At 33.1% G+C, this 18,093-nt stretch overlaps 1 protein-coding gene across 1 annotated transcript; it reads right to left on the reverse strand.

Moving 5' to 3' along the window:
• Positions 1-7,934: 7,934 nt before the first annotated feature.
• On the reverse strand, positions 7,935-18,093 carry LOC111695433 (oxysterol-binding protein-related protein 2-like). The gene is given in 14 exon segments (XM_023464754.1): positions 7,935-8,130; positions 8,447-9,265; positions 9,984-10,135; positions 10,917-11,023; positions 11,719-11,787; positions 12,982-13,114; positions 13,725-13,812; positions 14,070-14,177; positions 14,994-15,096; positions 15,601-15,651; positions 15,935-16,013; positions 16,194-16,336; positions 17,698-17,834; positions 17,988-18,093. Coding segments are annotated over 13 exon segments (1,335 nt in total). The 5' UTR covers positions 18,082-18,093; the 3' UTR covers positions 7,935-8,130; positions 8,447-9,194.

The following is an 18,093-nucleotide window of genomic DNA, read 5'->3' on the forward strand; positions in this document are numbered from 1 at the left end:
TAGTTTTTATATTTTTTAAGATTAAAATTTTGAAAAACCTAGAGCTGTGTGGGAGCAATTCCCCGGTATCCACCTCTGTTAGCTCCATTTCTTCTGAAATTCTTAAACTAGGTTTCCTAGCTTGCATGCATTGCGCACGCTAAACCAGAGGTTCTGGTAAAAAGTCTAAATTGAGTCTTTCTCAACGTTATTTCCTATTTCACCCCCTTTAGATGTTTATACTCGTTTAGGCGTTGAAGTTTAAATAATTAAGTACATAAGAGTTTCTACGCTATTTTTGACAAATTTTCAACAAAAGATTCCAACGCGGACAGAATGCACTTTGTTGTAGTTGGGTTTGCGTCCGCGACATTCTTTCTGATCCCCTTTAAAGTAAAATATGTATTGTTGAAAAATATAAAAATTATTAATATTGACGACATTTCTAAAACTCGGCGACTACAAATACTAAGATTTACAAGATCCTTTACTCAGCTTTTTCTTCTATAGAGATTACCAAATCTTAACAGAAATGGTTCTTTAACGGAAGTGAACACTTTCTTTTTGAAACATAATCTAATCTTCAAACCTTTGCAAACTGATGATATAAACATTCAACATTTTAAACTGTCAGAATATTCAATCCCTCAGAAATATATAAGACCTAGGACATCAGGTTGCAAAGATAAAGTAAATAGAAAACTGAAATGTGTGGTAAGCGTTCAGAAATCGTATTTCATGTCTGTTTTTGTATAATCTCAGACTAAAATGGGGTAGAAAAAATATATGCGTTCGATTTTGACGAACTAATTTTTTTTTTGAATATTCATAACCAACCGATTAATGAACGCGATCAATTAAAAGTATGGTTTGTAGATGCACAAACAATGTGTATGTAGATGCACAAACAGTGTGTATGAAAACTTGGCTCAAGAATAAAATCAATCCAATTTTGATGCAGATCCGGATCCAGCTTACAAATATTTCTAAAAGTTCTAATAATTTATTTTACCAAAAATCAAATTTCCAAACACCTTCTTTTTTTCACCGGATCATATTGCGGATTGAGTTGATCCGGATCTTATTACGGATTGAGTTGATCCGGATCATATTGCGGATTGAGTTGATCCGGATCATATTGCAGATTGAGTGTATCCGGATCATATTGCGGATTGTGTGAATCCGTATTGTATTGCGGATAGAGTGAATTCGGATTATATTGCAGATTTTTTCCTTGTTTCTACAGTTTCGTTTATTGAAACATAAAAAATGCATATCATTCATCCTATGGGAATCACTAACCCTTATCAAGCAGATTTTGTAGATGCAACTTTCACCCTTACCCTTGCAAATCTGATATTTTCCAATTGAAATTTTATAATTATAATATTTTTCAGGTTTTAAATATTGTAAAACATCTTATTGGAAATAAAGTGTTGTTTTTTTGTTAATGAAAAATTCAACGAATTTGAAGGTTTTATGTAATGTAATATTTATCATAATTTTTTATTAGATTACACGATATTTTAAACCAGATATTGCCGTTAACAATTCACAACGCTACATTGCAATTGTTGAAAATGACTTCTGGATTCCAAAAGATGAGTGAAAAAAATTGTCAAAATTCCAGAAGAAAATCTAGTTTTTCCACCTTTTTTCACTTTTTTCACTTTTATTTTGAATTACATTTTCACCTAATGGAAAGGCCTAAAAGTTGGCTTTAATTCTTTCCTCCTTTTTTTAATTTCTCCATTTTTCAAAATTTACTCGATATACAGAATATAAATATAACCATAGCCGCTGCAAATCTGTGGGGGGGGGGGGGGTTAAAATACCCCATTGATTTAACTCTGTATACAGAACATTTAATTCGCCATTGAATACATTTTCACTTTTAAATATTACCTCAATCTAATTCACTTTTCTTCATAATTGTCATTTGATATTATGATATTTGTTTTAAAATATTAATTAAGATAATTAAGCTTAAATACGGAAATAGTGTATAAAGTAGCTAACAATAGTAAAAATGTAATAAATATACGAAAACATAATGCTATGTTACGTATTATACATGACTGAAAGGTTTCACTCTAGTTCTATTGTATGTAAATAATACTTGATGTACTTTATATTTTAGAATCAGCTGTTTTCATTTCCGTGTTTTCCTTTTCGGGTTCTGTTTATGTGTTTACACTTGGAGGCTGGTAGGCCTACACTGAGGTTCATTCAGTCCCAGCCTCCGGAGGTTGCAGTTTTCATTTTGTGTGTGTATCGACAGATTGCAACTTCTTAAAATATTAATATAGTATGCATGGTCTGGTATACCAGTAAACGTAGGTCTGGTATACCAGTATACAAGGGTCTAATATACCAGTAAACAAAGGTCTGGTATACAGGTATACGTAGGGCTGGTATTTGCATAGAAGTATACGTTGGTCTGGTATTTGTATACCAGTATACGTAGGTCTGGTACAGCAGTATACATAGGTCTGGTATACCATTATAATTAGGTCTTGTTATACCAGTGTATGTAGGTATGTGTATACCAGTATACAAAGGTCTGTTATACCAGTATAAATAGGCCTGGGATACCAGTATACATATGTCTGGTATACCATTATACATAGTTTTGGTGTAACACTAAACATAGGTATGATATACCAGTATACATAGGTCTGGTATACCAGTGTACAAAGATCTGGTAAACCTGTATAGGTCTGATTAACTAGTATAAATAGGTATGATATACTAGTATACATAAGCCTGGTATACCAGTATACATACGCCTGGTATACAAGTATACATAAGCCTGGTATACCAGTATACATAGTTTTGGTATAACATTATACATATGTGTTGTATACCAGTATACAAAGGTCCGGTATACAAGTATACATAGGTGTTGTATACCTGTATACAATGATCTGGTATACCAGTATGCATAGGTCTGGTATAACAGTATACATAGGACTGGTATACCAGTATACATAGTTCTGATATACCATTATAAATAGGTCTGATATGCCATTATACATAGGTCTGGTAAACCAGTATACGTAAGTCTGATTTACTAGTATTCATTGGTCTGGTACACCAGTATAAAACGATCGGGTACACTAACAAACATAGGTTTGGTATACCAGGATGATATCAGTATCTTCGAATATAAGCTTGGCCTTAAAAATTGAAACTTAAAAATATGACATTTTTAAATTCAAATAAATATTGGAATCTGAATGAAAATGCTTGAAACTACAAAGCGGGTCCAGATCTGCATACAACTTGTTATAAAGCCTGTTCCAATATTTTTCTTCTTCAAACTTTAAGATTATACTGTTTTGTGCAAAGTTATGAAAATCCTAGTTTAGAATGAGACTCCAATTCTATAACATGATCACTTTATGAATAGAGGTTCTGCCTTTAATTGCTTGAACTCTAAATCTGTACTATGCCTATACAACCATGCCTAGGTTCACAGTATACAGGCAGGCAGGCTGAAAAAGAAAGCCTAAACCGGCATGTTTTGTATTATTCAGTTTCATCATCTACACTAATAATTCAATAAGAAGGGAGTGTAGGCATGATTTAAATGAACATCTCAGCAAAGAAAGGCAAATCGCTGTGCAGGAAAAATGAATGAAAAACATGTGTCACATTATAATATTTGTAAAAAGTACAAAAACTTTCAACATTTTTCCGACGTACTTTTTGAACGTTTTTTTAAAAACCTACCTAGCACCCTAAATTTTGCGAAAATTTCGCAAAATAGAAAAAAAAATTTCGAGAGACGTTTTCTCTTTTTCGCTGGAAACCGAAGCTGAAAGTTAAGATCTAAAGGACGGCTATGTGCAGTGCGACTTGTGTCTACGCTGCAGCGGTCCGGGATGTACTGACTCATCTGGCTTCCTGTTGGATTCAAGGGACTGTTCACTCATATATCAAACAATCCGGAATACAACAAGAGGTTTCTCAAAGATAAGTATTTATCAATTATCATAAATAGTTCCTAATTATGACTAAGAAAGTGGTATACAATACTTTAAACATTCTTTAGATGAAAAGAAAAATATTTAGAGAAAAAATTTGAATTTTATTTCATCTTTTATAATCTTTGATTTAAGCAATACCTTTCTTTGTAGTTCAAATTAAATCTAGAAAATTTGTATAATTTATTTAAATCTTAAATTTTTCAAAAAAGGTATTGTTTAAATCAAAGATTACAACAAAACAAACTAAATTTACTCCAGAAATATTTCTCCAAATATCTTCCTTTATGCGTTAGAAATGTTTAAAGTTTTATTAGAAATCTTAAAAATCACTTTAAGAGTCCATATATGTTTTTAATTATGACAATCAATAAATTACTCTAATCTTTAGTAAAATTCTTATGCCACGTCAAAAAGAATTGTTAACATTTTTCATTACACATAAAACCAAGATTTAAAAAAAGCTGTTCTGTATGGTGTAGGCTCGTTCACTGCATAGCGGAGGCACAGTCTGCATAGATGAGGCTTGGTCTGCAAAGTGGAGGCTCGGTCTGCCTAGCAAATCTAGGAGGCTTGTGTCGGCAAAGCAGAGGCTCATGGCGTCCAGGGGTTCCCTCCCTCGTCCGACCCTTATTAGAAATTTTTTAATTATGCAAACATTTCCTACGAGAACGAAAGAAGACAAGCACTCCAGTATTTTTGGTTTTACCACAGCGAGAGTCGTAAATTAAAGAAGATTAGTAAAATCATCATTTGAATAAAAATAATAAAAATATAACATGAAATAAGTGTTCCAGCAGTGTACACAAATTTGATAAGATTCTATGTTTAAAATTTGCGATTCCAAAAATTGGAATTAGGAAGAAATCCATTCAATTGAATTTATAATTCCAGTGGTTTAAAAAAATAGTTTAACCGCGATCTTTGATCTTTGATGTGCACAATCTTTGTTCTATTATTACAATTTACAAAATCACGTAACATAACGGATCGATGGATATCAAAATCAAGTGTTAAAGTTTAAAGTTTGTCATTTCAGCTTGGTCGAAAGTAGGGTTTCCAGAGAACGAAACGTTCCGCGAAAATTTTCGGTCGCATTTCGCAAACTTTTTCTTCCTTCATTTTAACTCTTTAATTTAATTTATGATCGAGATCTCAGCTCATTCTCAGTTTACATATTAATTTTTTTTACTCTTCCTTTAAATTATTCCGGCAAACAAATCACAGGAGAATGTCCAACATGAATTCATTTTCCTTCATTGTTCTAATCTCATCAATTATCTGCCTGCTAAACACAGTATTATTCAATGTATCTCGAGAAAAGAACTAAGCGAAATTTCGCAAAATGCGAAAATATTTTCTCTAAATGCAAAAATTTTGTGAAAACCATAGGTGCAACAATTAATTGCTCAAAAGAACTTGTGGCATTCTCTGCTCTGATAGTTCGACATTTGATTTTTAATTTGTCACATAAATAATTTCTCTTCCTTTACTTTAATAATTATGTTTGAATCATGAGCATTTGTTTTTAAAATAGCTGTAGTTTCTGCGAAATTTCCGTTTTTTTTGCTTGATTTCCATTTTTTTTCACGAAATTTCGAGAGACGTTTTTTCTTTTTCGCTGGAAACCGAAGCTGAAAGTTAAGATCTAAAACCTCATTTTACCTTCACATCTATGTTTCAAATGTTAAAATATTATATACCAAATGTACAAGTAAAGAAAAAGTCTCCATTTCATGCTTTGATTAACCCTTTTATTTTCTCAATTCAAAAATACATTTTATATTTTTTATCAATTCATAAGGCCGAGTTAGAATAGGAATTAATTATAACTACACGTGAGCACATACGTTCAGTACAAGTTCATTGCCGAACAATAATGCAGTACAGTACACGTTGATTGTGGAACGTGTTGGTGCTGTACATTACATTTTCTCAATTTTCTATATTTTTGTTATACTTCATTAATAAACAATTCCAAATATTGGTGCAGTAAAATACACGTTGATCACTGAAGTTCGGTTAAGTGCATTATGTTACGTTACGTTACAGTACAAAACACATTAATCCCAGAACATTATTTTAGTACAGTACACGTAGTACCGTACACTTTAATTACCGATCGTTGGTGCAGTACATAACAAATCAAATTGATCACCAAACACGAGTGCAGTACAGTACATGTAGTGCCGTAAACTTTGATTGACGATGATTGGTTCAGTATACAGTACACGTTGATTATCGAACATTGGTGCAGTACAGTACAGATACACGTTAATTATCGAACATAGGTGTAGTACAGTACAGTTCAGGTTGAATATCGAACATAGGTGCAGTACAGTACAGATACACGTTGGTTACCGAACATATGTGCAGTACAGTACAGATACACGTTGATTATCAAATATTGGTACAGTACAGTACAGATACACGTTGATTATCAAATATTGGTACAGTACAGAACTGATACACGTTGATTATCGAACATAGGTGCAGTACAGTACAGATACACGTTGGTTACCGAACATAGGTGCAGTACAGTACAGATACACGTTGATTATCAAATATTGGTACAGTACAGAACAGATACATGTTGAATATCGAACATAGGTGCAGTACAGTACAGATACACGTTGATTATCAAATATTGGTACAGTACAGTACAGATACACGTTGAATATCGAACATAGGTGCAGTACAGTACAGATACACGTTGGTTACCGAACATAGGTGCAGTACAGTACAGATACACGTTGATTATCAAATATTGGTACAGTACAGTATAGATACACGTTGAATATCGAACAAAGGTACAGTACAGTACAGATACACGTTGAATATCAAATATAGGTGCAGTACAGTACAGATACACGTTGGTTACCGAACATAGGTGCAGTACAGTACAGATACACGTTGATTATCAAATATTGGTACAGTACAGTATAGATACACGTTGAATATCGAACAAAGGTGCAGTACAGTACAGATACACGTTGAATATCAAATATTGGTACAGTACAGTACAGATACACGTTGAATATCGAACATAGGTGCAGTAAAGTACAGATACAAGTTGAATATCAAATATTGGTACAGTACAGTAAAGATACACGTTGAATATCAAATATTGGTACAGTACAGTACAGATACACGTTGAATATCAAATATTTGTACATTACAGTACAGATACACGTTGATTATCGAACATAGGTGCAGTACAGTACAGATACACGTTGAATATCAAATATTGGTACAGTACAGTACAGATACATGTTGAATATCAAATATTAGTACTATACAGTACAGATACACGTTGATCATCGAACATAGGTGCAGTACAGAACAGATACACGTTGAATATCAAATATTGGTACAGTACAGTACAGATACACGTTGAATATCAAATATTGGTATAGTACAGTACAGATACACGTTGATTATCGAACATAGGAGCAGTACAGTACAGATACACGTTGAATATCGAACATAGGTGCAGTACAGTACAGATACACGTTGATTACCGAACATAGGTGCAGTCCAGTACAGTCCTGATTACGCAAATTACGTTTAGTAACGTGACAAGTTCTGTGAGAGCATTTGAATTTAAACAATAAAAAATCACATTTAAAAATGTTTCTTACTAAGTTCCTATTCATAATTTTATCTTTAAACTAATATAATATACATTTCAGAGTAATTTGACATTTTATAACACGTTTTACATATGTATATAAAAATCATTCGTCTTAAATTTAATTTATATTATATTTCACATGCCTAGTAAGCATTTGAAGCAAATAATTGCATTATTTAGGTCTTTTAACTTTATCTCCAGTACAAATTATTATTTTAGTGAAAATCATGAAATTGATGAAATTTTCAGGAAACCAAATTTATGTTTCCTGTTATAATTGAAATTCGATATTTGTTTGTCATAAAAAACTATCTGTTTATCGACTAAAGCAGTTATTTACATATCATTTATTTAATTTACAAACTTTATATTTTATATATCATTACATTACAGTACACTCAGTACAGTAATACATACAGATGATTTGCATAATTTTACTATTTAATAGGTTGAACCCCAGGCTACATGGTTAGAACAAGCTAAGTCACTATTTTTAAGAAGTTCAACATTAAAAACGGATAAATGTGTCTCAAAACAAAGGTTAAAAAGTATCAAATTGTGTTAAAATTTTCATCGAAACTTGCCTGAATTTTTATTCTTTAAGATTTTAATTTGATTCAGATAGTTTTTACATAAAAAATTTCATTTTAAAGTTTACATTTCAGATGTTAATAAATAAAAATAATATAAACAATTCCATAAAACGAACAACTTATTAATAGAAGAAAACCATGAATAAAATATTCGCTAGATCATGATTTTTTTTCAAACTTAAAAGAAAAAAATGTAAAAATAAATCTTGATTTTTGCATATTAATTAAAATAAAAATTGATATTTCACAACCTTGGTTAAAATATTATTTTTTATTACATATATTTTGCTGTCGAGTATTTCTTTTTTAAGCAGTACCTTAGTCAAGGAACAACCGGTAAATAATTAGGCCTTCATAATTTTGGTTGAATAAAATATAAAATCAACTTCTGGAATGTTCAATGTGCATTTATATTATAAGTGTTTTAACGAGAAACGTTAACATTGAGCGGCACTTTTTTAAATCAGAAATTTCGGAATTTGATTTGTTAAAATTCTTGGTGGTTGATTGTTTACAGTTGGGATTGTGTACATTTATGTACACAGGTTTATGTACAAATATACATAATATCACTAGATGTGCATCGGGATAAACTTGTACGAAAATATTCAACATTTTACTGTTCCTTGATTGAAAGCTTTTAAAAAACTGTCATAGGTGCAAACTTTTTATAAGCATCAGTCACACGAATTTAATAAATTTTGATGTAAAAAGTTACACTTTACCCTTACAACCCTCTTGTCTTGATTCTTTTTGCAAAAAATAAAACAAAATGCGCGTTTTAAAAACTAAAATGTTTGATTGATTTTCTTGAACGAGATTCAGATTGAGATAAAGTCAGGGATGAATCAGATCAAAAGAAATAACTTAGTGACGCCAAAACTAAATAGATTTTAAATATGGATCTTATTCTCATATATTAGGTCTCATGTTCTGGTGTAATGGATGTTGAATATAGTCAGATATATTAAATCTAGAATATATTCTGATATATTGGATCTAGAATATATCTGGAGCACCGTCAAATTGTCCGGACCAGAATTCCTGTTTGAACCTCCAGATTTCGTCTCCTAAAAGAATGTTTCATAACTATTCATCACAGAGGAAAAAAATAAAATTTCAAATAGAAAAATATTTATTTACTACGGTGGTAGGTGATAATATCAATATAATGAAGACGACTATTTATTTAAGTTTTTATTGTTAAGAAGTTTTTTTTTCCGAATTACAAGTTCACAAGTGATTAAGGGAAGCTTTTTAATTGACAGTTTTTCTTTGTTTCCATTATTTACGTATTCATTCTGTTTAAAAGCTTGATTAAAATCAAAATGGAAATCGAAAGTCGTCTTCATTTTATTTATATAATCGCCCACCACTGTATGACTTAAAAAACATTTAAGGATACAGTTGGGTATCGAACATGCCGCTTTAAAAATTGAGTCACAAACCAGGGAACAAGAATACTAGAGAGGGGGGGATACTGCACTGCACAAACCAGGGAACAAGAATACCAGAAGTGGGGATACTACATTGCACAAACGTGGGAACAAGAATACTAGAGTGGGGGATACTGCACTGCACAAACCAGGGAACAAGAATACTAGAAGTGGGGATACTACATTGCACAAACGTGGGAACAAGAATACTAGAGTGGGGGATAGGAAACTGCCCTGCACAAACCAGGGAACAAGAATACTAGAGGGGGGGGATACTGCACTGCACAAATGAGGGAACAAGAATACTGTTTATATTAGACCAAGTCACTACACAAAGCCCGTTCTGTAATACCTGTATAAGGATGAGTATCAGGATGAAACCATCTTGGTTGCCACCAATCCTGCTCCTTCTTATTCTTGAACTGCTTCCTGGCTTCCCTCTGCTTGTTCTCCAAGGCTTCCTTGTGCGCGGAGGCCGCGTCAAGGTCTCCCTCCTCCAAAGCTCTAAAAATTTCAAGATTAAGTATTTTATGTGACCATAGCTGAAAACTTTAGATGGTGGATGTCGGTATCAATGCTTGATCTCCTCTTTTTCTTAATCTCCTGATTAAAAAATGCTTGTTCTCCTCTTATTATTAATCTCCAGATTAATTAACCGATCGTGATTAAGGATATCCCATTTAAAAGTTCCCAGCTCGGATCTTTCTGAAGTGGCATGTTTGATTAAAAGCGTTGTCTTATCAAGTATTAGATACAAAAGTGACTTGAGTATTTCTGCTCAATGTAGAATATAGCAGAAATAAACTTGGTTAGGACGAAAAAACGTCAATGTAATCTATATACACATTACTCATCAGATAAGGTTTAAAGGGTACCATTACTTTTACATTTACCATTCATTTTACTATGAGAGGCATAATTGTAAATCAATCATGACTCTCATAGTTAATCAGTCATGCCTTTCATTGTAAATCAATCATGCCTCTCATAGTAAAGCAATCATGCCTCTCATTGTAAAGCAATCATGCCTCTCATAATAAAGCAATCATGCCTTTCATAGTAAAATTAATCTTGCTTGCCGTTTTAATTTTTATGCCAAACTAAAACAAGACTTTATTTATGAAAAAAATACCAATTAAATTCAAATTTTCTTTTTTGAGATTTAAACACTTAATTAATAATACTTCCTTGTATCTTAAGAAATAAATGATCATTTACCGCCTGGACACTTTCGACTTAAATTTTTGAATTGTGCAAAAGTTAATTTTGAGAATTATTTGCTAACCTAATATCAGGCCTATGTCTGCAATCTGTAGGAGCCAACACCCCGCCTTGTCCAGCCTCATTCAACTTCATGGTGAACGAGGAGAAATTGTAGTATAGGGAGGAGTGCTAAACATAAACATTAGTTCAAGGAGAGTATAGGGAGGAGTGCTAAACATAAACATTAGTTCAAGGAGAGTACAGGAAGGAGTGCTTAACATAAACATTAGTTCAAGGAGAGTACAGGGAGGAGTGCTAAACATAAACATTAGTTCAAGGAGAGTACATGGAGGAGTGCTAAACATAAACATTAGTTCAAGGAGAGTACAGGAAGGAGTGCTAAACATAAACATTAGTTCAAGGAGAGTACAGGGAGGAGTGCTAAACATAAACATTAGTTCAAGGAGAGTACAGGGAGGAGTGCTAAACATAAAAAGTAGTTCAAGGAGAGTACATGGAGGAGTGCTAAACATAAACATTAGTTCAAGGAGAGTATAGGGAGGAGTGCTAAACATAAACATTAGTTCAAGGAGAGTACAGGGAGGAGTGCTAAACATAAACATTAGTTCAAGGAGAGTATAGGGAGGAGTGCTAAACATAAACATTAGTACAAGGAGAGTACTAAGAGGAGTGCAAAATTAATTTCTACCATCTGATGGTAATTTTTTCACTAGATTTGGCCAGGCTTTCCAGACTGATGATTGAATTGCTTATCATTATCATTATCAACATTTTATTATTATCATTATTATCCTCATCATCACATCATAATTATTATTATTATTACTATTTTTTTCATGATTATTATTATAATCATTGATTACCTCAGGTTTTGGATCTGCCTGCCACAAGATTTTGCTGTCAGGGATTGCCCCAAGTGGAAGAGGAGGATGCTGAAGAAATAAAATTAAGGTAGATCTATAACTAAAGAAATAAAATTAAGGTAGATCTATAACTAAAGAAATAAAATTAAGGTAGATCAATAACTAAAGAAATAAAATTAAGGTAGATCTATAACTTAAGAAATAAAATTAAGGTAGATCTATAACTGAAGAAATAAAATTAAGGAAGATCTATAACTAAAGAAATAAAATTAAGGTAGATCTATAACAAAAGAAATAAAATTAAGGTAGATCTATAACTAAAGAAATAAAATTAAGGTAGATCTATAAATAAAGAAATAAAATTAAGGTAGATCTATAACTAACTATGAATTAAGGTAGAAAATGATGGATAGTTTCAACCAAGATTGTATAGTAAGGTTGCAATGTAGGGGAAAGGTCTTCTCCTTAGCATATATATATAGAAAAATCCGTATATCACGTCACTCTCTCCTCTATAATCAGTGACGCCATATGAGGTTTTTATTTATCTAAGCTTAGGAGACGACATTTACCATACATTGGAGCACATCGAGAGTAAGCAATTTTTATCATACAACCTTGGTTTCAACTTACAGGGAGTGTCAAGGTAGAAAAGAGAATCAGAATAAGAGAGAGAAAAATAACAAAAAATATATGGATGACACCATTTTACGGGCTCTAAGCAGTCCTCTAACGAAAGTTGAAAACAAGTCTGTTTAAGACGGGTGTTTAGACAGGTTGTACAAAGAAAACCAGACCTGATTAAGACGGGTGGTTAGGCGGGTTATACCAAGAAACCAGAACTGGTTTGGCGGGTCCTGACATTAAGAAACAAAGTCCAGTTAGACGTGTGGTCAGGCGTACCATGAAACCAGGTGTGGTCGGTCGTGTCCTACCATAAACAAACCAGGTCTGGTTAGACGGGTTTTACTAAGACAACAGGTCTGGTTGGGCGGGTCCTGACATAAAAAAAAACCAGGTCTGGTTAGACGGGTCCTGGCAAAAAGAAACTAGGTCTGGTTAGACGTGTGATCAGGCGGGTTGTACCAAGAAACCAGGTCTGGTTAGAAGGGTCCTGACAAAAGAAATTAGGTCTGGTTAGACAGGTGTTCAAACCAAGAAACCAGGTCTGGTTTGGCGGGTTGTACCAAGTGAAATCAGGTCTGGTAAAACGGTCCTGCCATTAAGAAACTAGTTCTGGTTAGACCGTTAGACGGGTCTTACCTTGGGTAAATTACTGGCACTAGGGTCCATTTTCTCTGGTTTGCAGTTAAGCATTGAGGCGAGCATAGTTGGGTCAGCACTACATAGGAACTCTGTCCAACGGCCATACAGAAACCGGAGTTTAGTTTTATTTCTAAATAGTTTAAACTGTTTTTTTTTCTAAGGGACGTCTTTCTGTAATGTTAAAACTATTATGCATATTTGGAGGTATATTTTGCAGTTCCATCGATACACAAGTACTCAGGTACTCAGGAGTACTCAGGAGTTCTATTTTTATATTGAAAATATTTTAAGGATTGTTCACTCGTTTGTTAATAGTAAATTCTAAACATTTTTCATTGAAGAGCATAAGTGACCATCTTAATCTAAAATGTGACTGAGGGAAGTAAAGAATAGATTTAAGTGCAATTGATTACAAGCAATAACCTGATCTTTAGCATAGTTGAGCAGTAAAATACAGGGTTATTCACAAAGGGTCAGACTTTAAAGACGACGTGAAACTATTTCAAAGATAAATTGAGACTTCTGCCTAGAATTTAGTCTTTAAGGATGATATTTAATGATTTGACAAGTTTACAGCTGCAGGAAATCATGAATTTAAGGAAACAGAGTATAAATTCCGTACAGTCGTCATTGAAGTCTCAACCTTTTTGGGTAACCCCTATAAATAGTAGTGTTCCTAATTTCAAAATTGAATTTTTAAGCTGGTAAACATTCCCTTTAAATAAACCAGTTCTACTGACTTGTCTATGATGAAACCCTCTACGGTATGAAGATCATCAGTGCCTGAAAACCAGCCTCCAGGCTTAAATGAAATAACTGCCTTCAAGCCTGGAACAAATACAGTGTTAAATGGATTGAAAACTACAACTTCACTCAAAACAGTCTGATCAAATCACATCAAACTCTTGGTGACATTCCCCCAAAAAATATCTGTCGATTCCATGCAAGAGATGAGTTACGTTTACTTGCCCTTTAAAAATCACCGCCCCCCCCCCACCACATAATAAAACTAAACGCAAATAATGAAATACAATTACAAATGCAGGTGAAACCTTAATTAAGTATAAAAAACCCCACAAACAAACCTGTTTGATGGCAGACAATCTCCATAGTTCCAGTGTGTTCCATCCACAGTGTTCCAACAATAATATTGTGGACAACACAATTCACATTGGACCAAGTATACGTTTCCCCTGAACACAGTTTATATTAGACCAAGTATATGTTTCCTCTGAACACAGTTTATATTAGACCAAGTATACGTTTTCTCTGAACACAGTTTATATTAGACCAAGTATACGTTTTCTCTGAACACAGTTTATATTAGACCAAGTATACGTTTCACCTGAACACGGTTTACATTAGACCAAGTATACAACTCTCCTTAGTTAAGATTTTTAAAGCTTAAACCCGAATTAAACTCGGTATTTGCGTCTACTTAGACCCAAGTAAAGCTTAAGTCAAGAATCGAGTCAAGAGTTGATTGCTTTCCAGAGTTTAAGAAACTTGTCGCCGTAAAATATTCTTTATTCGAGAATATAAAATTAAGGGCAAGGTAAGATGAGACCAATAGAAAATTTCTCAAAATATGAGAAAATCCATAATACACAATGAATTCAGTTTCGGTGTGTGTACTAATGTAAAATAGTTGTTTGTAAACAAACGCCACTGAAACTGGACTTGAAGCGGAACATAGATTTGATGCCAATTTTCAAGTCTTAGTCGCAGTTCAGAGTTATAGTTAGAGTAAGAGTAACTTAGCATATTCCCCAACCCCCTCTCTTATGTCGAAACTGTACATATTGTTTCGACAGAAGCCTAATAAGATTGAATTTAAACAGACTGTTAAACCAGTTTTTACCCACCAAAAAAATGAGTTCATTGTGTATTGACTAATTTTGTTGGTACTATATATAAAATGCTTATTAGCCTACACATGTAGAAAAGCATTATTTCATAAAAAAAAATTAAATCAATTTTACATAATTCACAAAATATTTTGTATTTACCAGCAAGAGGTAGTTCCACAGTCATTGTTCCTTTAGGTTGGAACTCTATACTTTTACCCCAGAATTTGACTTTAGGATAAATAGATCCGTGGAAGATAAACTCCTGGTCAAATTATCTTTTCACAAATAATTAAATATTAATTCTTTTTAAATATTTAGTTGGTTCGCTAGTTTTTAGTTTATCTTTACATGAGTAGGGAGGGAAGGAAGGCAAACAGCATCAATTTTAAATTTTAAATCGTCAGGGGCCTGTCGCAAATTGTATTTTTGCAATGCCAATTAGAAATTGTTGCAAATACCCTTCCCTCCCTCGCAGGATTTTTTATAATTACGAACTGAAGTTGCCGGTGAAACAAAAAAAAATTATATTTTGCTAAACAAATTATCTAAAAAAAACTATTTTTTGAGCCTTTGTTACCTCCCAGTGCAGGGTACCCATTGGTATCCTCAAAAAATAACAGCTAATTTGGTCTAGCCGTTTGGCAAGCTATAGCTAACATATAAATATACATATAATATATATGAGCGAAGAGCTTTATTACATAGAATATGAAAACAAAAATAAATAAATGATTTTATAAAAAATTTATTGAGAAAGAAAATTTTCCTTGTTTTGGGATTCTGCATGAAAAGCTGAAACAGGAGGATGATGACCAACCTAAATAAAAATTATGACAAATAATTAATGCTTGAGACCTGATTTACTAATTCTTATATTTTTGCAACCTGATGCCTTAGACTTTAGATAAAATTATGCATTTGTTTGAAAACATAGTTTAAGTTTAAACTATCACATATTTACTCAATAAAGTTTCAAGTTTTAAGATTATAAGTTAAAGCGTGTGGCTAGTTTTGTGTTGTTTGTTGTTTGATCAATTTTGAATTTATATTTGACCATTTCATTGATATTTTAGTAAAATAACTATTACAGGGACAAATACCTGTTCACAAACAAATCTGAAATGTTCCTGCTCCAGTTGATATGTTTCCCCTAGAAGTGGATTAAACGGTTTACCCATCCTAGAAAACAACATGAGAGTAGAACTAGGGAAAGGGGATAGAGTCTGATTCTACTCTGATTTATCAAGAGATGAAACCAGCCTGTCAAGATTACTAGCTAGAGCTGAAAACAACCTGTCTAGAATACTAGCTAGATATGAAACCAGCCTGTCAAGATTACTAGCTAGAGATGAAACCAACCTATCTAGATTACTAGCTAGATATGAAACGAACCTATCTTGATTACTAGCTNAGAAATAAAAAAGTATATAACAAAGACCGAAAAGTTATGAGGTGTGTGCTGGTAGAAGTACATGGGAGTAATTCATGTACTCTGATATCCTCTTAAATACATTTAATGTATATTTAAATTTTATTTTAAAATATTTTAACCCGACCAAACTTAATATAAGACAATATTAAAATGTGACCCGCCCCCCCCCCTCAAAACAAATATTTCATACTTTTGTAGTTTAAAATTAAAGATTTTAAGAAAATTATATTAGTTTACAAGAAAGGTGAAAAAGTTCCAGAAAGAATGAAATCCATAAAAGATTCAAACCAAAAAAAATCATATTTTTCTTACACTATATTCTTGGTCGAAAAAGTCTAAGACAAGGCAAGTCAGTGTTAATCTCATTGAAAATTGTTATTCCCCCATCTTAAAAATAAATTTCCCCACCCCAACAATGAAGATGTTAAGACACTTTCCCGAAGTCCTTTTCCCTCGCGGCAACTTCCCAAGCGGCAACTACCCATTGCGCAATTTCCCAATTTCTCAAGTCAGTTTTAGCCGCAGCACTCCACTATGGCTCGAAGTGTAAAAAAACGGAAAGAAAAGAATTTTCTAAAGTTTATTTGACAGCATTTCACTACTTAAATTTAATCAGTATGTCTGTGGACAAATAAATTTGCGATTGTTATTGGTTAGTATGCCTTCTGCATTCTGCATGCTAATCATAATGCATTCTGGTGAACTTTTACATAAAGTTATAGATTTATCAGTCTAAACATCGCTGGTTTTGGTTTGCTCGGAATTTCAACATATTTGAATCAAATGCAAAGTTCAATAAAAATCCAAGCATTTAAAATGTTTTCGGCCAGCATGCATCTAGTATGCCAGCCAGAATAAAGGAATCTAAATTTAGCCATACAATTATCTTATCGATTTAAATGTGGGCCAGCATGCATCAAGCATGCACAGTTGCAAAAACCTCAACTTTGGCCTTAAAAAATGTCATCGAGCAAGAAAACGTATTTCTATATTTCGGATGATCTTTTTCCAAAAAAAAATGACAGATGTATCTAGCCTGCCTTATAGAATGCACAATGCAACACAAATCTACGTTTACCCTATAATTGAACTGTTTGATGACAAAAACAAAAGGTTGACATATATCTATTTCTACCGCTTATCATGCAGCATGCATCCAGCATGCTGCATCCCACATGCATGCTGAAGGATGAACAGAATACATACTGACTAGTACTTTACTAGGTTACTCATTTTGGAAACACCAATTAATTCTTTCCGTTTTTTACACTTTGAGCCATCTCTGCCCCCTAACCTATGCTAGCCCCCCCCCCTCTCATTGCAGCCTGCCACTTGGGAAATTGTCACTTAGAATTTAGTTAGAAGTCGCCCTAGTGAAAGTGCCTTTGAAAAAATACTTAACACCACTGTGAATGTTTGCATAAGATATACCTGAAGAAGGGAAAGGGGTTCATTCCAATGAACTGGCATTGTAATCTTGGAGAGTTCTTTACCAACACATTGTTTAAGGTAGGACCACAAGTTCACATTAACCTTCTCAGGCTGTTGAACTGGGAGAACGCTACGACCTGACACAAAAATATAATGACATTGTTGCAATGAAAAATATATAACTTAGCGATTATTTTTTTTTTAATTTCTTAGTTTGGAGTGTCTACATGAAAACAAAAGCAAACATTCACGACTCTATTTATATCTTACAATTTTTTATTCAATCGAACCTTTTAATTTAGGTCTTTCAGTCTTGTTATTGTCAGCTTGTTCAGCTGAATTGGTCGCCATCTTGTTTATTGAATCAGCTGACTCGGTCGACATCTTGGTTTCTCT

This window comes from Eurytemora carolleeae, unplaced genomic scaffold, assembly GCF_000591075.1.
Source record: "Eurytemora carolleeae unplaced genomic scaffold, Eaff_2.0 scaffold34, whole genome shotgun sequence".
Classification (NCBI taxonomy): domain Eukaryota; kingdom Metazoa; phylum Arthropoda; class Copepoda; order Calanoida; family Temoridae; genus Eurytemora; species Eurytemora carolleeae.